The sequence below is a fragment of the Balaenoptera physalus genome, assembly GCF_965194825.1.
Source record: "Balaenoptera physalus genome assembly, chromosome: 19".
In the NCBI taxonomy this organism is placed as follows: Eukaryota; Metazoa; Chordata; class Mammalia; order Artiodactyla; family Balaenopteridae; genus Balaenoptera; species Balaenoptera physalus.
In genome coordinates this window covers 39,468,965-39,484,526 of record NC_138900.1, presented here as the reverse complement: position 1 = coordinate 39,484,526, position 15,562 = coordinate 39,468,965, and the positions used below count along the sequence as shown (strand labels likewise).

Here is a 15,562-nt window from a genome sequence, read left to right as displayed (position 1 = left end):
AAAAAAGAAGGAAAGAAGGATTGGTGTCACATCTTTCCTAAAACAGAAGCAGAGGTGGTAGCATCAAAGAAAGGATGATCAAATTGAACAATCCCAAAATTTACCCTTTTTCTTTCCCTGCCCCATTCATCCTACCTCTCAATCCATGAAAATTAATCCCAATATTAATTTTTTTAAGATTGCCTTTGGGCATCCACCTCTTTAATTTTGGTCATTTTAAGCCATTACATTCAATGTTTTTATTGAAATCTGTATATGTCCTCTCTTTGGTCATTAGGAACAGTGCTGTTTTAAATTTATATTGGATGTAACTAATTCAGAGTCCTTCCTCCTCCTTTTTCTTTCCTCTTCTCTTAGCCCTCTCCAAAGGTTACAGTGGCCAAGGGGAAAGACAGCCAACTGCAGGTGTTCCTTGAGAGGAAAATCAGTTCAGTTCTTTTCTTTCTACTTCAAGCTCTGAATGATCCTAGTTAAAGTCCTATGGGATAGGTGTCTGGTTGAAAATACATCTCTCTCTGAATTACCCTTCTTCAATTTTATAGATGTGCTCCATCACACACACACAGGAATTTTATAAAAATGTTTTTTTTCTGCCACAGAGGTCAGGGTTTTACAGGCCTTTGGGGAACAGATAGTACACCCAAATGTTAGCTCAAGTGAAGAACCATGTTTCCCCACTGGAACACTATGCTCTTGGTACTTGGCAGACTTTGGGAACACCCCAAACCACATGTACTTTAGAGGATGCAGACAGGTCACAAAATTAAATCATTCTAGTCTGGCCAAACACCCCCAACCTACTTCTAATAAGTTTGAATTAATTGATAGCCTCCCCCTCCCCCAGTCACACTTGTTACAGACAATCCAAACTGGTTTTAACTGAATTCAGATAAATTCACTGACTTTTTGCCTTCACAAATACAACTGACAGGAACAAACAACAACATTTCTATCTTTAAGGAGCAATGCTGTAATAAGACTTTGGACCTTGAAGCTTACAGAAGACTAATGAGATAATGTCTAAATGTGTTTGAGCTGCATGTGTGAAAGCCTCTATGGAGATAGAGAATATGATAAATAATGCAAGAAATCTTTGTGTCAGGGAATCTCATCTTCTGGAGGACAAGAGTATTAAATAATACCTTACAAACATGTACCAGCTAATCACATCTGTCAACTCTAGCCCAGGTAGGTTTAACAGTCCTATTATTCCTATTATAACAAATAAGAATCTTGGTTTCCGATGAAAGATTTTCCAAGAAAATGCCAACAGGAATCACGGCTGTTAGGAAATGCTTTCATTTTAAGTCAAGCTTCCAACTTCAATTTCAGCTCTTGGTCAGTCTTATCAATGTGAAAGCACCAGTCCTAGTCCCCTCCAACTTTCCACTCAGTTCAAGCCAAATGCATCCCTGTGGGATTCTCTTGCTATCCTAAATTGAGAAAAATCACAAAGCACACTCTCTTTGGGGTTCTTGAACCATCAAAATACACTCAGCAAATAATGTTCTCAACAGTGACCACATAATGGACTTCAATAACCTAAGAGCTCAACTCAATTATCTACAAGCCTTCAAGCAAGTCCCTTCGTTTAAAAGTACACAAAACCTTTATTTCTTCCCATGTCATCTTTTATTCCTAACAATGATAAACTGATCTTTTTCATGAAGTCCACAAAATAACAAATGAGAGACGAAATTTAACAAAGCATATTCTGATGGAAACTTCAAAAACATTTGGCATATGCTATTCTCACAAGTTCCTAAATACCAACAAATCTCCCATTTGTTTGTTTAAAATCAGTATCATTTCATTTTTCAGAATCTTACTTGAAAATAAGTCATTACCTCTTCGAACTCACCCAATCTTAAAAGTTTTCCAGGGCTTCCCTGGTGGCACAGTGGTTGAGAATCTGCCTGCTAATGCAGGGGACATGGGTTCGAGCCCTGGTCTGGGAAGATCCCACCTGCCGCAGAGCAACTAGGCCCGTGAGCCACAACTACTGAGCCTGCGCGTCTGGAGCCTGTGCTCTGCAACAAGAGGGGCCACGATAGTGAGAGGCACGCGCACCGCGATGAAGAGTGGCCCCCGCTTGCCGCAACTAGAGAAAGCCCTAGCACAGAAACGAAGACCCAACATAGCAATCAATCAATCAATCAATAAATCTTTAAACATGTTTAAAAAAAAAAAAAGGTTTTCCAGAATCAAGTCACAAAATTTCTATTAGAAAAATCAAAAAGTCTCAGAACTGCAAAGAACTTTGATATATGATCTGATTTAGCCCTTGTCTATAGACAGGTGAATTTGGTTAATAGCATTAAAATTGATGACCTGTGGACAATGGGCCATGCTTGACCTTTTGGGATATATACAAAGTGGTAACTCCCTCACCTCAAAGGAGTTTATAGTCCAGTGATATGTTTCCTGAGCACATCACTTGGGGGAGAACGTATGATTGTAAAAATGAACAGTATCAGGCTCCACCTCAGACTCACTGATTCAGAAATTCTAGATATTCACCCAGGAATCTGCATTTTAAAAAGCATCCCACGTAATTCTTATGCACAATAACATTTGATAACCACTGTTCTGGTAGGTATGAGAGATGTGCACAAAATAATATTAATACCAGTCAGAGAAGCACTGAATAACAGCTAACAAGGACAATAGGATAAGGATAATAATACCCTCTAGGGACATAAAAAAAATTGGATCAGCATCTTCCCTCATTAATGCCAGATATTTATCAGAAAACTCTAAGTCATTTCTTAGCCTTACCCAGACATTCTTCTAAATTATATTCACCACTAAGTTAGAGTGTGAGCTATCAATTTTATAATAAAAACCCTTAGTGCAGAAACTTAAAAATCTCTAGTGATCTACCATTCTCCCCAAAATGCCTAATACATTTGACATTTAGTTTGATTTCATTTAACTCATGAACCACACATTTTAGCCTATTTTCTTCCCACGAGGAGAGTAATGTCCATAAGGAATAGTAATTCTCATAAGTTTTTCCTTTGACAGAAATACAAAAACTACTAAACATAAAGAAAATTTGAATTCAGAAACAGGAGAGATATTTGGACTTTAAGAATGTAAGCTACTAGTAGAATTAATTGGCACAGATTCTCTATAAGACCTAGCACTTTGTACAGAAAAATCACCTAGGGAGTGGATACCAATGCAGATTTTAGAATAGTCTGACTTGGTAGAAGATGGGTAACTGAATTTTTAACAAGCACCCCAGCTGATTCTGATGTGAATTGTTTTGAAACATTCCAGGGATTTCAAGATTTCAGGAAGCCAAGCTCATGTCTAAACCTCCCTTTGAGTCTAAGTCAATACATTAAACACAGTAGATGGTCAATACATGCATATTTAATTAAAGTAACCTCAAAAAGGAACAAATACGGAAATTCAGTTCATCAAATCAGAGCCCACATTCTGTAAGTTAGACCTGGAGGATCTTGCTTATATCGTAAATTACTGTCCTCCAGAATAGGAGCCACATGTGGTACAAAAGCAACTCATTGTAGGCTTTTGTTGTTCCTTTTAGAGAGTATATAAAATATTCTGATCACCTACTTTTAAAATTAAAAGTATGCTGAACCATGTGTGGTAAGGGCTATAGTTGACCTAACGTGGGGTAAAGGAGAATTATTCTTTTGGTCAACAGGAACAATCAGAGAAATATAATTCTGAGGATCATATAAAATAAAACCAAATTGAATCTGTCCCTGATTACTCCTGATGTTAGGACTATAATTTCCTCATTCCCACAGGAATTAACTATTTAAACAGTAATTAACTAATTAAACACTTGTGGTATTATCTAATTACTAATAACTCACAGAGAACTGAGATGTTGTCATCCTTACTTCTTTTGGTGGTGGGGACCAGAATATGATTGGTTTCTGGAATTGTAAGCTTTCTGTGAGTCTAGGAAGTATGATATATATATATATATATATATATATATATATATATATATATATATATATGCAGACATAAATATATATATATATATTTAAATATATAATAAATACGTATAACATGTTATCTCTCAAATAGTCCACAAACCTGTAAAAGGAGCCCTGGATTAGTAGTACTAAATGACTGCATGACCTTGAACAATTTATTCAGCCCCTCAGAGGCTCAGTTTTCTCAGCTGTAAAATGGGTACCCAGGTTGATATGGGCCCAGGCTCTTTTCACTCAGCCATGATGCTTCCCACACCACAATCCCTAACTGAGGTTTATGTGGATCACTAGAGATAATTTTCATAAAAGTGCTCTGTAAGCTGTAAAGCACTCTACAGGTGAAGCGGATTATTATTAGTCTTTTATGAAGCTGAGCTATAAAGATGCAAAGTGACCCAGAAAAAGAAAACAGGGTAGACAAACCTGAAATACAACACCTATAGTGCCTAGAACATTACCCTGTTCATGGCAGGTAGGTGCTTAGTAAGTACTGAGTAAAGAAAACTACAAAACATAGGTTTGTGCCTCCAGCATACTAGGTATGATACCAAGAAGGAATAAATATACCCAAAATCAAAGATAGTTTGATTCAACCATGTAAACCACAATGCCCCGAGAGTCTAAGATCTTCAATTAAAAATTACTTCATATGAAAGAGCATTAAAATGTAAAATATGACCCACCATTTACAAAGAAATGGTTATGGTCTTACCTCTTCAGTATTTCAGATGCAGCCTCGTAGGGATTGCAGAATCTGGGTGAGGTGGCTGAATTTTTTCCCTATATCTGAGAGATCTGCATAATCATCCTAGCAACCTTTAAAAGAAATAACAAATTCTATAGAATATTGGTTACCTAAGCTCTGTTTTGGATCTGGGAGGCTGATTTTTAGTGACAGCCAGATTTTAAGCAAACCAGATTCATACCCTAAGCTCCTCTCCTCAATACACACACAAAAGGAGACTGGGTAGGGGTGTAAGGGTAAGTAGGGAAGAAGTTATTTACTTTATAAAACAATTCTTTATAAGAGTCCTTTGTCAGTTTTCTACAATATTTAAATGTGATCTAAGTTTAAATATTCAAATTACATTACATACAACTTTTGACATAGACAGCTATTTGTGGAATGAGGCAAACCCAAACTGGGAAACAACAAATTGAAAAATTCGGGGGAAAAAATGTTTTCTTCCTTGTGGGCCTTAATTGCCTCCCCCCCACCGCCCCATTGCAAATGTATTTTTATGCTGGGTAACATTTCCAAAAACAGGGGTGTTTTTTCTATTGTTGAAATGAAACAAACAAGTTTGCTTTCAGAGCCACAAAAATGCTCAACTATTAGAAAAAACGTTTTCCACTGGCCAGTTGCCTCTCCTATCCCCATGCAATCTTTCCTATTGGCCCCTTTTTCTAGGAGGGCCCCTGAGGCTGTCTGATGGAACTGATTGTAAAACCATTTTGTGCAGTGAGAACTAATTTCTTCAAAATCTCAGAGACCACCTAGAACATGCCCGATCTTTGGCAGAAGTGTATGTGTTTCCTCAGTATTTGATGAGCTGTACGCTGAATAACTGACCCAGGTTGCTGGGTCTTTACTTTAAAAAGAGATGGGGCGGGGGAGTGTTTTAAAAGATATAGAGGAAGAAGGTCTCTTCTCTCAAAATCTATTCATTTAACGTATTTGTGTTTGGGGAAGAGGCAGGACAAGAGGACTCAGTGCAAAAATCTCAACCAAACTAAACCTTTCAAAATGAGCAAAAGCATTTAAGCTCTGTGTTGAGGAAGTAACACATTAAAACCTGTCCCTCCCATCCAAAAGCTGCCCAGTGTGGGAACTGTCTCCTGCGCTGCCATTTTGGCCGGCAATCTTGGAGCAGGGTCCGCGATGGCAAAGGGAGGCTTAGAGGCTCCTTGAGAACAGGCCCTGGCTTTGTCTCATCCTGCTGTGTTCCTCTTCTCACAGCCTCCTCTCTCACATACTAGGTGCTCAATAAATGTCTGTGGGACGCAGGAAGCGAAAAATCCGAATCTGCCCCTACGCCCCAAGGGCGAATGATTGGGAACGCAGGTTCCCCTCAGAACCACTGTCTCCTCGAGTTAACCGAGGCCACCTGACCTCGGCTGCTACGGCCCCAGCAGCCGGAGAGCAACCAAGAAGGCGCGCTGCTGGAGCCAAGATGGAGAGGAGGCAGGAGAGCGAGGGAGGCGGCGCCGGCCACGACCCAGTGGACCCACCTGACGGCGGCGCGGGCGACCCAGCCCCGAGCTCGCGTTGACCAGGCCCGAGCCGCCAGAGCACTGGGCGAGGGCGGAGGCGGAGGCGGAGGCGGGGAGGGGCGCCCGGGCTCGAGCCCGGCCCCAGGCCCCGCCCCCGCTAGGCCTCGCACAAGCCCACCTCGGGGAGCCGCGGGCCCTGAGGGGAGTGGGGAGAGGGTGGGGGAGGGGAGGCCGCGCCGCGCGCGCGCCCCCGCTAGTTACGCGGACCCCGGCGCGCGCGCCTCCTCCGCCCCCCGCCCCTCCCCGTCCCGGGGGCCCGGCGCGCGGCCCTGCTTACGTCAGCGGGCGGCTGGCTGTGCGGGGTGCGCAGAGCAGCTGGCGCACTCGCGCGCTGCGCTCGCCCCCTCCCCCGCCCGGTCTGTGGCGCGCGCGCGCTCGCTCGCTCGCTCTCCCTTCATTTTTTTTTCTCCCCTCCCTCGCAGCCTCTCTCCTCTCGCTCCCCCTCGAGCTCCCGGCTGCCCGCGGCTCCGTCGCGCTCTCCCTTTCTCTTCGGTAGGCTCCACCGAGCGATGCGAGCTCTGGGAAACAGCGACGCCGTCTCCCGCTAGAGACCTGCCCCCCGGCCCGGCCCCTTGCCCAGCCCTGCCCAGCGCGCGGGGGTCGGCGAAGGCGCCGCGGACGCACCGACGGCTGAGGAACAGCGATGCAAATACACTAGCAGCATCCCCTAACTCACTCCCTCCACACCCCGCGCCTCCTCCTCCTCCGGCAGCAGCGGCAGAAGGACCCACCCTGCCCCCCACCCCACCCTCCGCCGGCTCCGGCTGCGACTCCTGCCTCGACTATTATTTTATTTATTTTGGGTCGTGCACAAGCCTCAGTGCCTGCAGCCCGCGCCTCCTCGGACCGCGGGCGCCTCCTCCCTCGGCTCCGGAACCCCAGACCCCGGCCACCCTCGCCTCGACACCCCCAGTGCCCCGCCAGCTGCCGCGAGTCTCCGTGGCTGGAATCTTGTTAGAGGCTGTCTTTTTGGGGGGTTCTGGTTTCCCGACATTTTTGTTTTCAGCCAAGGAGAGGCTATCGTTATTTTTTCCCCTTTGAGCCCAGGCTCTGCTTTCTGGGGGGGTGGGGGGCGCGCCGAGCCGGGGAGCCGTGCCAGCCGAGTCGTGCGGGCTGTGGCAGGGAAGGGGCCACCATGGGATGTACTCTGAGCGCAGAGGAGCGAGCCGCCCTCGAGCGGAGCAAGGCGATTGAGAAAAACCTCAAAGAGGATGGCATCAGCGCTGCCAAAGACGTGAAATTACTCCTGCTGGGTAAGGACCGGGACTGCCACCCCCATCCCCCGACCCCGGCCACTCTGCACCCCCCACCAGTCCCCCCCCACTCGCTCCTGGGGAGACCTGGTCCCCGAGTTGGCACCACCATGTGCCCAGGATCGCCCACTCCCTCGCATGCCTTACCTCCCACCCCCCAACCCCCACCCCGGTCCCCTAAGCTGACACTCACCAAATTTTCCCCCCTGTCTGTCCCAACAGGGGCTGGAGAATCTGGAAAAAGCACCATTGTGAAGCAGATGAAGTAAGTCCCTGTGGCACTGGGATTTGTACTTTTATAAAGCATAATTTTTTAATAATTTTTATTACCTTGCTCACTTCACATTACTCTCCAGGCCCGGTTTTTAATTCGTGCACACACACGCACACGCACACGCATACACACACCTGAATTTGACTCCCCTCCCCCAGGCCCTACGTTGGTTCTGGGTCTTCCACCCCAACTCCCAGGGTGGGTGTTTTTTTCTCCGGGGGTGGGGTGGAGGGAAGGGGAGCGCCTGTAGTGGTATGAATGACAGTGTCCGCCATATTGATCAGAACATCACACTATTGGCATGATTATGATCATTACTCTTGATTGTGTGGTGTTTCCTGTGTATCGCTGCCTCCATTTCTCTGTGTCTCTGTATCATTCTGTCTCTATTTCTCTTTCCTCCTTCCTCCACCCCCTTCTCCACATCCATAATCCCACTTCCCCCTACTCTTCTCCTGGGGCAGTGATTTTTGAACTTGGCTAAAACATGGAGGGGACCCAGCCCTAGGCTGGGGTGGAGTATCAAGTGTCTGCTGTTCATGGATTTGGTGCTGAATTAGAGGCTGTGGTTTCTGCCCCTCCTCCCCACCCCCAAAGGACGGAGGTTAGGGGAAGGGGCGTGTGGTAGGGGAGGGGGTGGGTGTCCAAACGAATGGGGCTGGCACAGGTGTATCCAAGGCAGAGGTGGAAGGAGGACGCTGGCTGTGAGGCTGAATGCCCGCCCCTTGCTGCTCCCCCGCCTTTCTCCCCCACCCTCCCAGCCTTTGCTCTCCTGACACTGGCAGTTATCGTTCACTCTATGGCCTTTATCAATGTATTTATTTACACTCTGCATAGGCTGTGTTCCATGTAATCAACCCACAATGCGGATTTCAGGCCCCACTTGCCGCACCACCCCCTTCTGCCTTAGATATCAGTTTCCCTTCCTAATTAACTGGGGGTGGATTTGAGTGATGGTTGAAAATTAAAACAAAATGGGATATTCCTTCCCTTCCACACTTTCTCAGTAAGGAGCCTTGCCCCTCCTTCCTACTCCCAGGCTTGCTTCTTGCCCCATCCACTCCTGGTTAGCAGTTCCTGGTGAGCCCACAGGCAGCTTTGCTTGGGGAGGGGGTGACCTTAGGAAAGGGGTGCGCGCCCTTGGGCCTCCTAGCCCCGCTGCTTCCGTTGGCCTGTCAGTTCGGGACGGAGGAGTTCGTTAAGACAGTTTAGCGAGGATTCCACGTCGCTTTGCTGTGACACCTTCGTGCACACACAGCTCCTAATTAGGGGTTGCTGTGCAGTAAACAAAAATGATTATTTTTCAGCTTGACAGAATAGCCGAAGTAATTGCATCCCATAGGAAAACAATGGAAAGTAAAAACCCCTTTCGCAGAAAGGTGGATGGGAGACGAAGCATGCTTGCGGTTTCAGAACCAAGATGCAAGAAATCTTGCATGTGTAACAGGCATGACAAGCGGGTTCTAGGCGGCGCCATGATGGTAGGGAGTAGCGACTCGGAGACAATTTCTCCCGTCTGCTTGACGTAGTCTTATTTTTGTTCGAGAGCTCCCTGGAGCTTGCTGTGCAGAGGCCCCTCGGCTTGCCGCACCCAAATTATCCACGGGTAATTTGGCCTGGGGCTTCTTTGAAGCTTGTGCAACCCAAATGGATGCGAAGGCGGGGCCTGGGGAATTGCTCGTTGCAACAAGGTGCATGTTGCATCTGCCTGGAGCCCTTGCAGGTCGGTAAATGCAAGCAGCACCACCCCTTTCTCCCTAAAGGGGACGTTTCAAAACTTCAGAACTGTGTAATCTGCAGTGGCAGGCTTGCAGCCCAGTAGAAGCCCCAGCCACCGGAGCTGGGTGAGGTTTCAGGCGCTGCGAGTGGTGGACAGCGCCCAGCCGAGGCTGGAGAAGTCGAGGAGGCTCAGGCTTGGTGGCGCTCGGCTCGGCTCGGCGCAGGCTGGGCGCGAGGCTCGGAGGGACTCGGCAGTGTTCGGAGCCGAGCCGGGGCCTCGGCGGAGAGAGCCGAGCCTCTTCGAAGGAGGCCGAAGGCATTCGGAAACGCTCGGTTGAGGGAAGCGGGGATGGAAGCGGGGTGTATGCTGGAGTCTGGAAATTAACTTTGCATCTGCCGAAGCAACTCCTTACCGGCTTTTCCTGAATAAGCCCCATAAATTAGGTTGATTTAATAAGAAGTTTAAAAATATATACTGTGTACCCTGAAGGATACCTCGCCTTTTTTATTCAAACAGAGGCACGCTCTCCAAGGAGATAGGCGTGTCATTTTAGAATGAAATTTCCTAATTATGTACTGGGGCAGAAAATCTTAAATGAAGGCTGTATTTAGACTTCTCCGGGAAAGTCTTCTGCGTCTCATATTTGGTTACACAGAGGAAATTTCACAGAGGGGAAAAAAAATCAAGCGTTAGATATTTCAGATGGTTAAATCAGACGTCCTGGCACTTTCTCTCTTTTCCCTGCACTCCCCCCTTTATCACCCGACAGGACGCCTTTTTGGAGAAAAATAACAGGCAAAGTTGAGATTTTGTTGGTAAAACTGTTAGTATATTTTTTAAAATACACCAGTTCTCTTTAGGAAATGAGCTAAGTTTGCTCAAAAGGTGAGTCAGAAAGATTTCTGGCCCATGTAAATTTTGCCACAGGGACCCTAGTGTCCTGTCCTCCTGAAGCATTCATGAATGGCAGCTTTTCCTGTGAGCCCTCCAGCTTGGCTTGAAATAAATCAGATCAGGGCCTTGTGCCAAACTGGATGCAGGACTTGTTTTATTAACCACAAAATGTGGGATTGGTGTCACTGTATCCTAGTGACAAATTCTTTTGAGCCTTCCCTTGCAGAGGTGATTTTCCAGATTGCCACTTGGGTGAGAGTCACTTGAATCAGGAGAACTGTACTATGGGTGGGGCTGGCCCTGAAAATGTAGGTGGCATTTACAGAACGCAATTTTGGACATGCCTGGCCAGTACGATTGGTTAACAACCTATCAGACCATACTTATGAGTTAATCAGGATGCTCTTTTATTTCACCCAGGCAGATGAAATTAGAGCGTTCTCTGTGAGTGATGCCCTGTGAGAACTTGATGACTTCCTAATGGGGACTGGGGTTTAACAGCTCAGCCTGTTGCATTGAGAGGAAGAATATTGATATTGAGACATCTCCAGATCCTTTTTAATCAGCATTTCCAGAAGAGCAAAGAGCCACTCCATTCAGTGTACATTCTTATCCACGTTATGGCGTGCTGATTAGAAGACGGATGGGGCTTCCATATATGCCTGTAGTAACTGAAATTATATTACAAAGGCCTGGCTGGCAGATGCTGCTTAGAACAAAGTGTTAACACCCGTAGCAGGCTAGGAACATTGCAGGGAAACTGACCTTTGACATTCTTTTGCTTGATACATGTTGCAGTGGGAAACTTGCATCCATTAAGAGAGGCCACATGTTAGACTGTCATTTGAAAAGCCTGATTCTTAATACTTTATTAAAATTTTCATTTGAAAATAGCTTGCTAGGTTTTTTTTTCTTTGTGTATGTGATTGTGAACTAGTGTTTGGGAGCTCTGTGTCAGACAATCCAGAACATTTCCATACTGAGAAATAAACAATGATCATTGAGACGGCAAAATATAATTTTACACATACCATGAGTAATCAGTGACTTTTATGTGTGACATTTTAAATAATTTTGCTTGTTAGGAGGTCCTGACCTCACCTGTGATACAGCCTCATCATTTTTGCAGTCAATCAGGGGACTCTTTTATTCCAATTAATCAAAATTTTAACAGCAAGTATTAATTTTATTTAATCACCAAAACCCTATCAAAGAAATCTCTTAAGGCATTATGTATGGAATCAACAGAATCACTTTAAGTGACTTCCCATTCTGAGCAAATAGTGACAACTACTTGGACCATCTACCTGATGAAAATGTAGAATGAACTGTGGAGTTGCTATGTGCACCACAGTCTGTCCTCATTTGAGATGTTGAGTTTTCTGTGATGTCATATTCAGGCTCTCTGTTGTCTCTGGAGCATTAAGTGAATTTTTAGGGAGCTAGAGAGTCCGAAGGTGGCAATTGAGGCATGGTTGCTAGCTGGTAGGCTTTATATAAGTGAACACAGTAAAGTGGAGCACTTTGGATGTGTGTTTCTTTCCAAGGTGCTTGCTCAGTGCCACTGGTAAAACAAAATTTAAGGATTTGCCTGGTGAAGACACCATTGCTCATACAAATATCCCAGCCCTTCCAGTAGGATTGGAGTCCGAGGACAGACCCTTCCAGACAGGGAAGACAATCTTAAGATTGCCAAAAGCTGGTGGTTTCCTCCTACCAGCTGACCCTGACTTTGTAATTAGGGTGTTTAGTCTTTGGCTTGGGTTCAGGGCAAGCCTGTGTTCATTCAGCACACCGCTGTTTGGTACCTGCTAAGTGGCAGGCATGAGAGGAGGGGAATAGCAACTTGTAGCCATTATTCAGTAAAAGTACAGTCGTCTGAAAGGGCGTTTCCTGCACATCCCCAAAGGGTCCCATGTTGGGGCAGCGCTCCACTAAGAGCTCCTCGATCTGTGGACTTCTTGTTTCTGCAATCATCTCTTTGACTGCTTTGCTCCTCCTCCCCTTCTTCCTGTCTCCATGTTTATTCAAATGGATGCACCTTGCTCTCTGGAGACAGTGTGAGCACAAACAGAATGTCAGATCAAGTAGCAGATGAGTTCTCCTTTGCTGATGGATGGTGCTCTCTCCCTCCTTACTGTTCACTGAGCTGTAAATACCAGCAGACCTTCCTGCCAGAAGATTAGCAAACAGTCCACCTGATCTCCTCAGGAATCAGCTGTGGAATTCTTGAACCTCAGTCACCTGTTGGATTCTGAAATCGAACCCGTGTGCTTATTGCAAGGGTTGTTGCTGATGAGATTAAATGGATGAAGCTTCATTCAGGATTGACAAGACTCCAGAGGAATCCAGAATTTCTAGTCTCTGTGTGGGGCTAGATTAGATTTATAGTGCCCAGAGTCAGAGGACTGTCTTGTTTTTTTAGCACTTGGAACTCCCCAGATTATATCATGCATCTTAGCCACACCTGCTAAAGATAGGACAGGATCACATGTTTTTCAGCTTCTCACTGTTAACACTGGAGATTTAATATGAGTAGAATAAGGTCACATTTTTCTGACATGTGCTCAGTCAATCTGGATGCAGGGACTTGGTTCCCTCTCTCCTGGGGTGTTCTAAGTCTCTCATTTCTTACAAAACTAGACAGACCATTATCGCAAGAGCACATTTTGATCTGAAAGATAGTAGACAAGCTGGTGATGAGGTGATTTCAAACTGAATAAAACATTTTGGAAAGAATTACCGCAAAATATGACACTAGCAAAGAACAACTTTTGATTTTGAAAAAATTTTTAAAAATGTGCACGTATGTGTGTGTTTACATACATACTACATGGATTTTAAAATGGTTAGCAGATGCTGTAAGAAGAGCACTTCACCTCACTTTATTGACTGCATCATCATAAAAAGCTTGAAGGTGCTCAAACTGCATTCTAAGAATTTGTTCAAACCGGTATCACATTCTTATTTTATTCTATGTCTCTCATTTATGCACATTACTGGTTAGGAAAGAAACCTCCTGAGAAATCAGTCATTAGCATAGCGGAGGAAGTAGAGAAAGGAGCAGTGACCTGTTACTGGTTCAAAGAGATAGGTGGATTCCTATTGAGAGAAGCCGTTCAGCGTGCTTTTAAAACTGAGAGGCAGTTAGCAGCTTGGGCTCTGTAACCAGGCTGCTTGGCTTTAAATCTTGACTCTACCACTAACTAGAAGTGTGCCCTTAAACAAGTTACTTTTTTGTGCCCCAGTTTCCTTGCCTGTAAAATGGGGCTGATAATAAAAATACCTAACAGGGTTGTGAGCATTAAGTGATGTAATATATGAAATGCCCTTTTAACAGTTTTATAGAAGTCATTTTACATATGTCAGCTACAGTTTTGATTCCTTTGATTGATTAGTGCGTGTTCCCTTCCCATATGGAGTTCTCAAGTATGTGGGCCTTAGCTTCCCTGAGAGCCAGAAGCGGGGCGCTGTGGTTCATGCTCAGGGCTTCTTCCCCTTGCCTGCTCTGCAGCATCAGTTATATAACTAATTGTGTTGTCATAAGTGATGTGACATTTTTGATGGCGCAGCTGCTTCAGCCCAGGAGGCTGGAGTGATATTACAGAGAGTGGGAGAGAGCACTGGACCAGGAGTCAAGATAGGTGGCTCTGCCCCTGCCGCTCTGGGGGCTCTGTTTCCTGGAGTAGTTGGCTACTGGAGAAGTAGGGCTACCCCCAAGCTCCTTTCCTGTTCTAAGTGAGCTATGAAATTGGGAATTACCTTCATGTTCAGATTCTTGAGGTCTTTGATGCGAGGTTCTAAACATAGAAGAATCAATTCTGGCTCCCTCCTGAGGGGGTAGGGGGTACCCATGAAAGCTCTTTTAAGGCCAAGATAATTGCAGAATAGCAACCTCAACCACAAAGCTTTCTCAGCCAGGAAAGTCATAGTCCTGAGAGGCATTTAGAGAAAACCACCTCTAACCAAACTTTTCATGCAGATGTGCTTCTCAAGCCAAAGAGGAGGATCTGAAAGTATCCTGTGATTGAGAAACAGGATGTTTCTGGGAGGAGGGACCCAGTGACATGTTAATGGAAGAAGTGGTTTGTCTGTGGCTTCCAGGTTGCTTAGAAATGGAGACAGCCCTGACTTCCACCCTGGATGGGAGGGCTGCATAGACAGGAAGGAACTTGCCCAGGTTCAGGTGCCTAAGATCCAGGGAGTTGGGAGATTTGCATAATACTTAAAGGGGAGGATCAGGAGAGCTGTGTTTTAATTTTGGCTCCTTCTCTAACTTGACTTTGGGCAAGTCGTTTAGCCCCTCTGAGCCTCAGTCTTTTCATCTCTTACTTAGGATATGAGCTAGTATTCCTCAGGCCTCTTTCAGGATTCTAGCTCAGTAAATGCAAAGAGAAACCTAGAAGCCTGAAATGCAGGGGGGAATAGTGGGAGTATTTACCGCCCACAGCTTTTATCTGCTGAGCCATCTTTAGTTCTAATTTTCTTTACAGAAAAGAGGAAAAACATTGTGCTTTTCATAGCACCAAAAAATTAAAGTAAAATAAAATCCTGCAAGGCCAATAGTCGGTGCCTTGTATTTGTCCCCCTGCTCACTTGATTTCTCAACCAAGAATAGCAAGTGGTTGGTTGGGGCCGGGTTCCTTCTGGAGGTGGAGGTGGTAGTCACCATCGTGTATCACATTGATTCTGACGCCAGAGTGGTCCCTAATCACCATCTGGACAGCTCCTGGAATCATTTTCCATTCCTGCCTCAGAAGTGTGGGCCATTAGTAGGTGGCAACAGAGAGGAGCTGCCACTGAAGGTTCAGGCTTTGGTGGAAGGAAGTGGTCGGAGAAGACTTGGGAAAGACAGGATAGTAGGATATCCAACCATCCATCCATCCATCCATCCATCCATCCATCCATCCATCCATCCATCCATTAATCCATCTGCTCACCCATAAGCATTTACTGAGCACCTAGTGTGAGCTAGACATATACATGATGCCATGGATGTAGGGAGGAAGGTCTTAGTCCCTGCTCTTGAGGAACTCAGCCTAATGGGAGATATGTGTAAAAGACACTTACACCTCAGAGCAGGAAGTGCCACGGGGCTGTGGGAGAACAGAGGGCACCTTCTCTAGGCAGGAACATTGGCCAAGAGAAATGACACATGGGCTGA

At 45.6% G+C, this 15,562-nt stretch overlaps 2 protein-coding genes across 5 annotated transcripts in view; one reads left to right on the top strand and one right to left on the bottom strand.

The window, feature by feature from the left end:
• Positions 1-6,528, bottom strand: part of CES5A (carboxylesterase 5A) — a 291,437-nt gene extending 284,909 nt beyond the window's left edge. For both annotated transcript variants that reach the window (XR_014256664.1, XM_082437045.1), the window contains exons 1-2: positions 6,216-6,528; positions 4,696-4,799 (exon numbers count right to left, since the gene is read on the bottom strand). The gene's annotated coding sequence lies outside the window, so the exon portion shown is untranslated. The remainder of the gene's footprint in view (positions 1-4,695; positions 4,800-6,215) is intronic.
• A 23-nt stretch (positions 6,529-6,551) lies between these two features.
• GNAO1 (G protein subunit alpha o1) overlaps positions 6,552-15,562 on the top strand; it is a 169,502-nt gene continuing 160,491 nt past the window's right edge. For 2 of the 3 annotated variants that reach the window (XM_082437006.1, XM_082437005.1), the window contains exons 1-2: positions 6,561-7,510; positions 7,733-7,775. In XM_082437006.1, coding sequence (XP_082293132.1) covers positions 7,393-7,510; positions 7,733-7,775 — 161 coding nt within the window. In that variant the 5' untranslated portion in view covers positions 6,561-7,392. Of the gene's footprint in view, positions 7,511-7,732; positions 7,776-15,562 lie in introns of all 3 variants that reach the window. The other variant, XM_082437007.1, reaches the window with a different exon arrangement.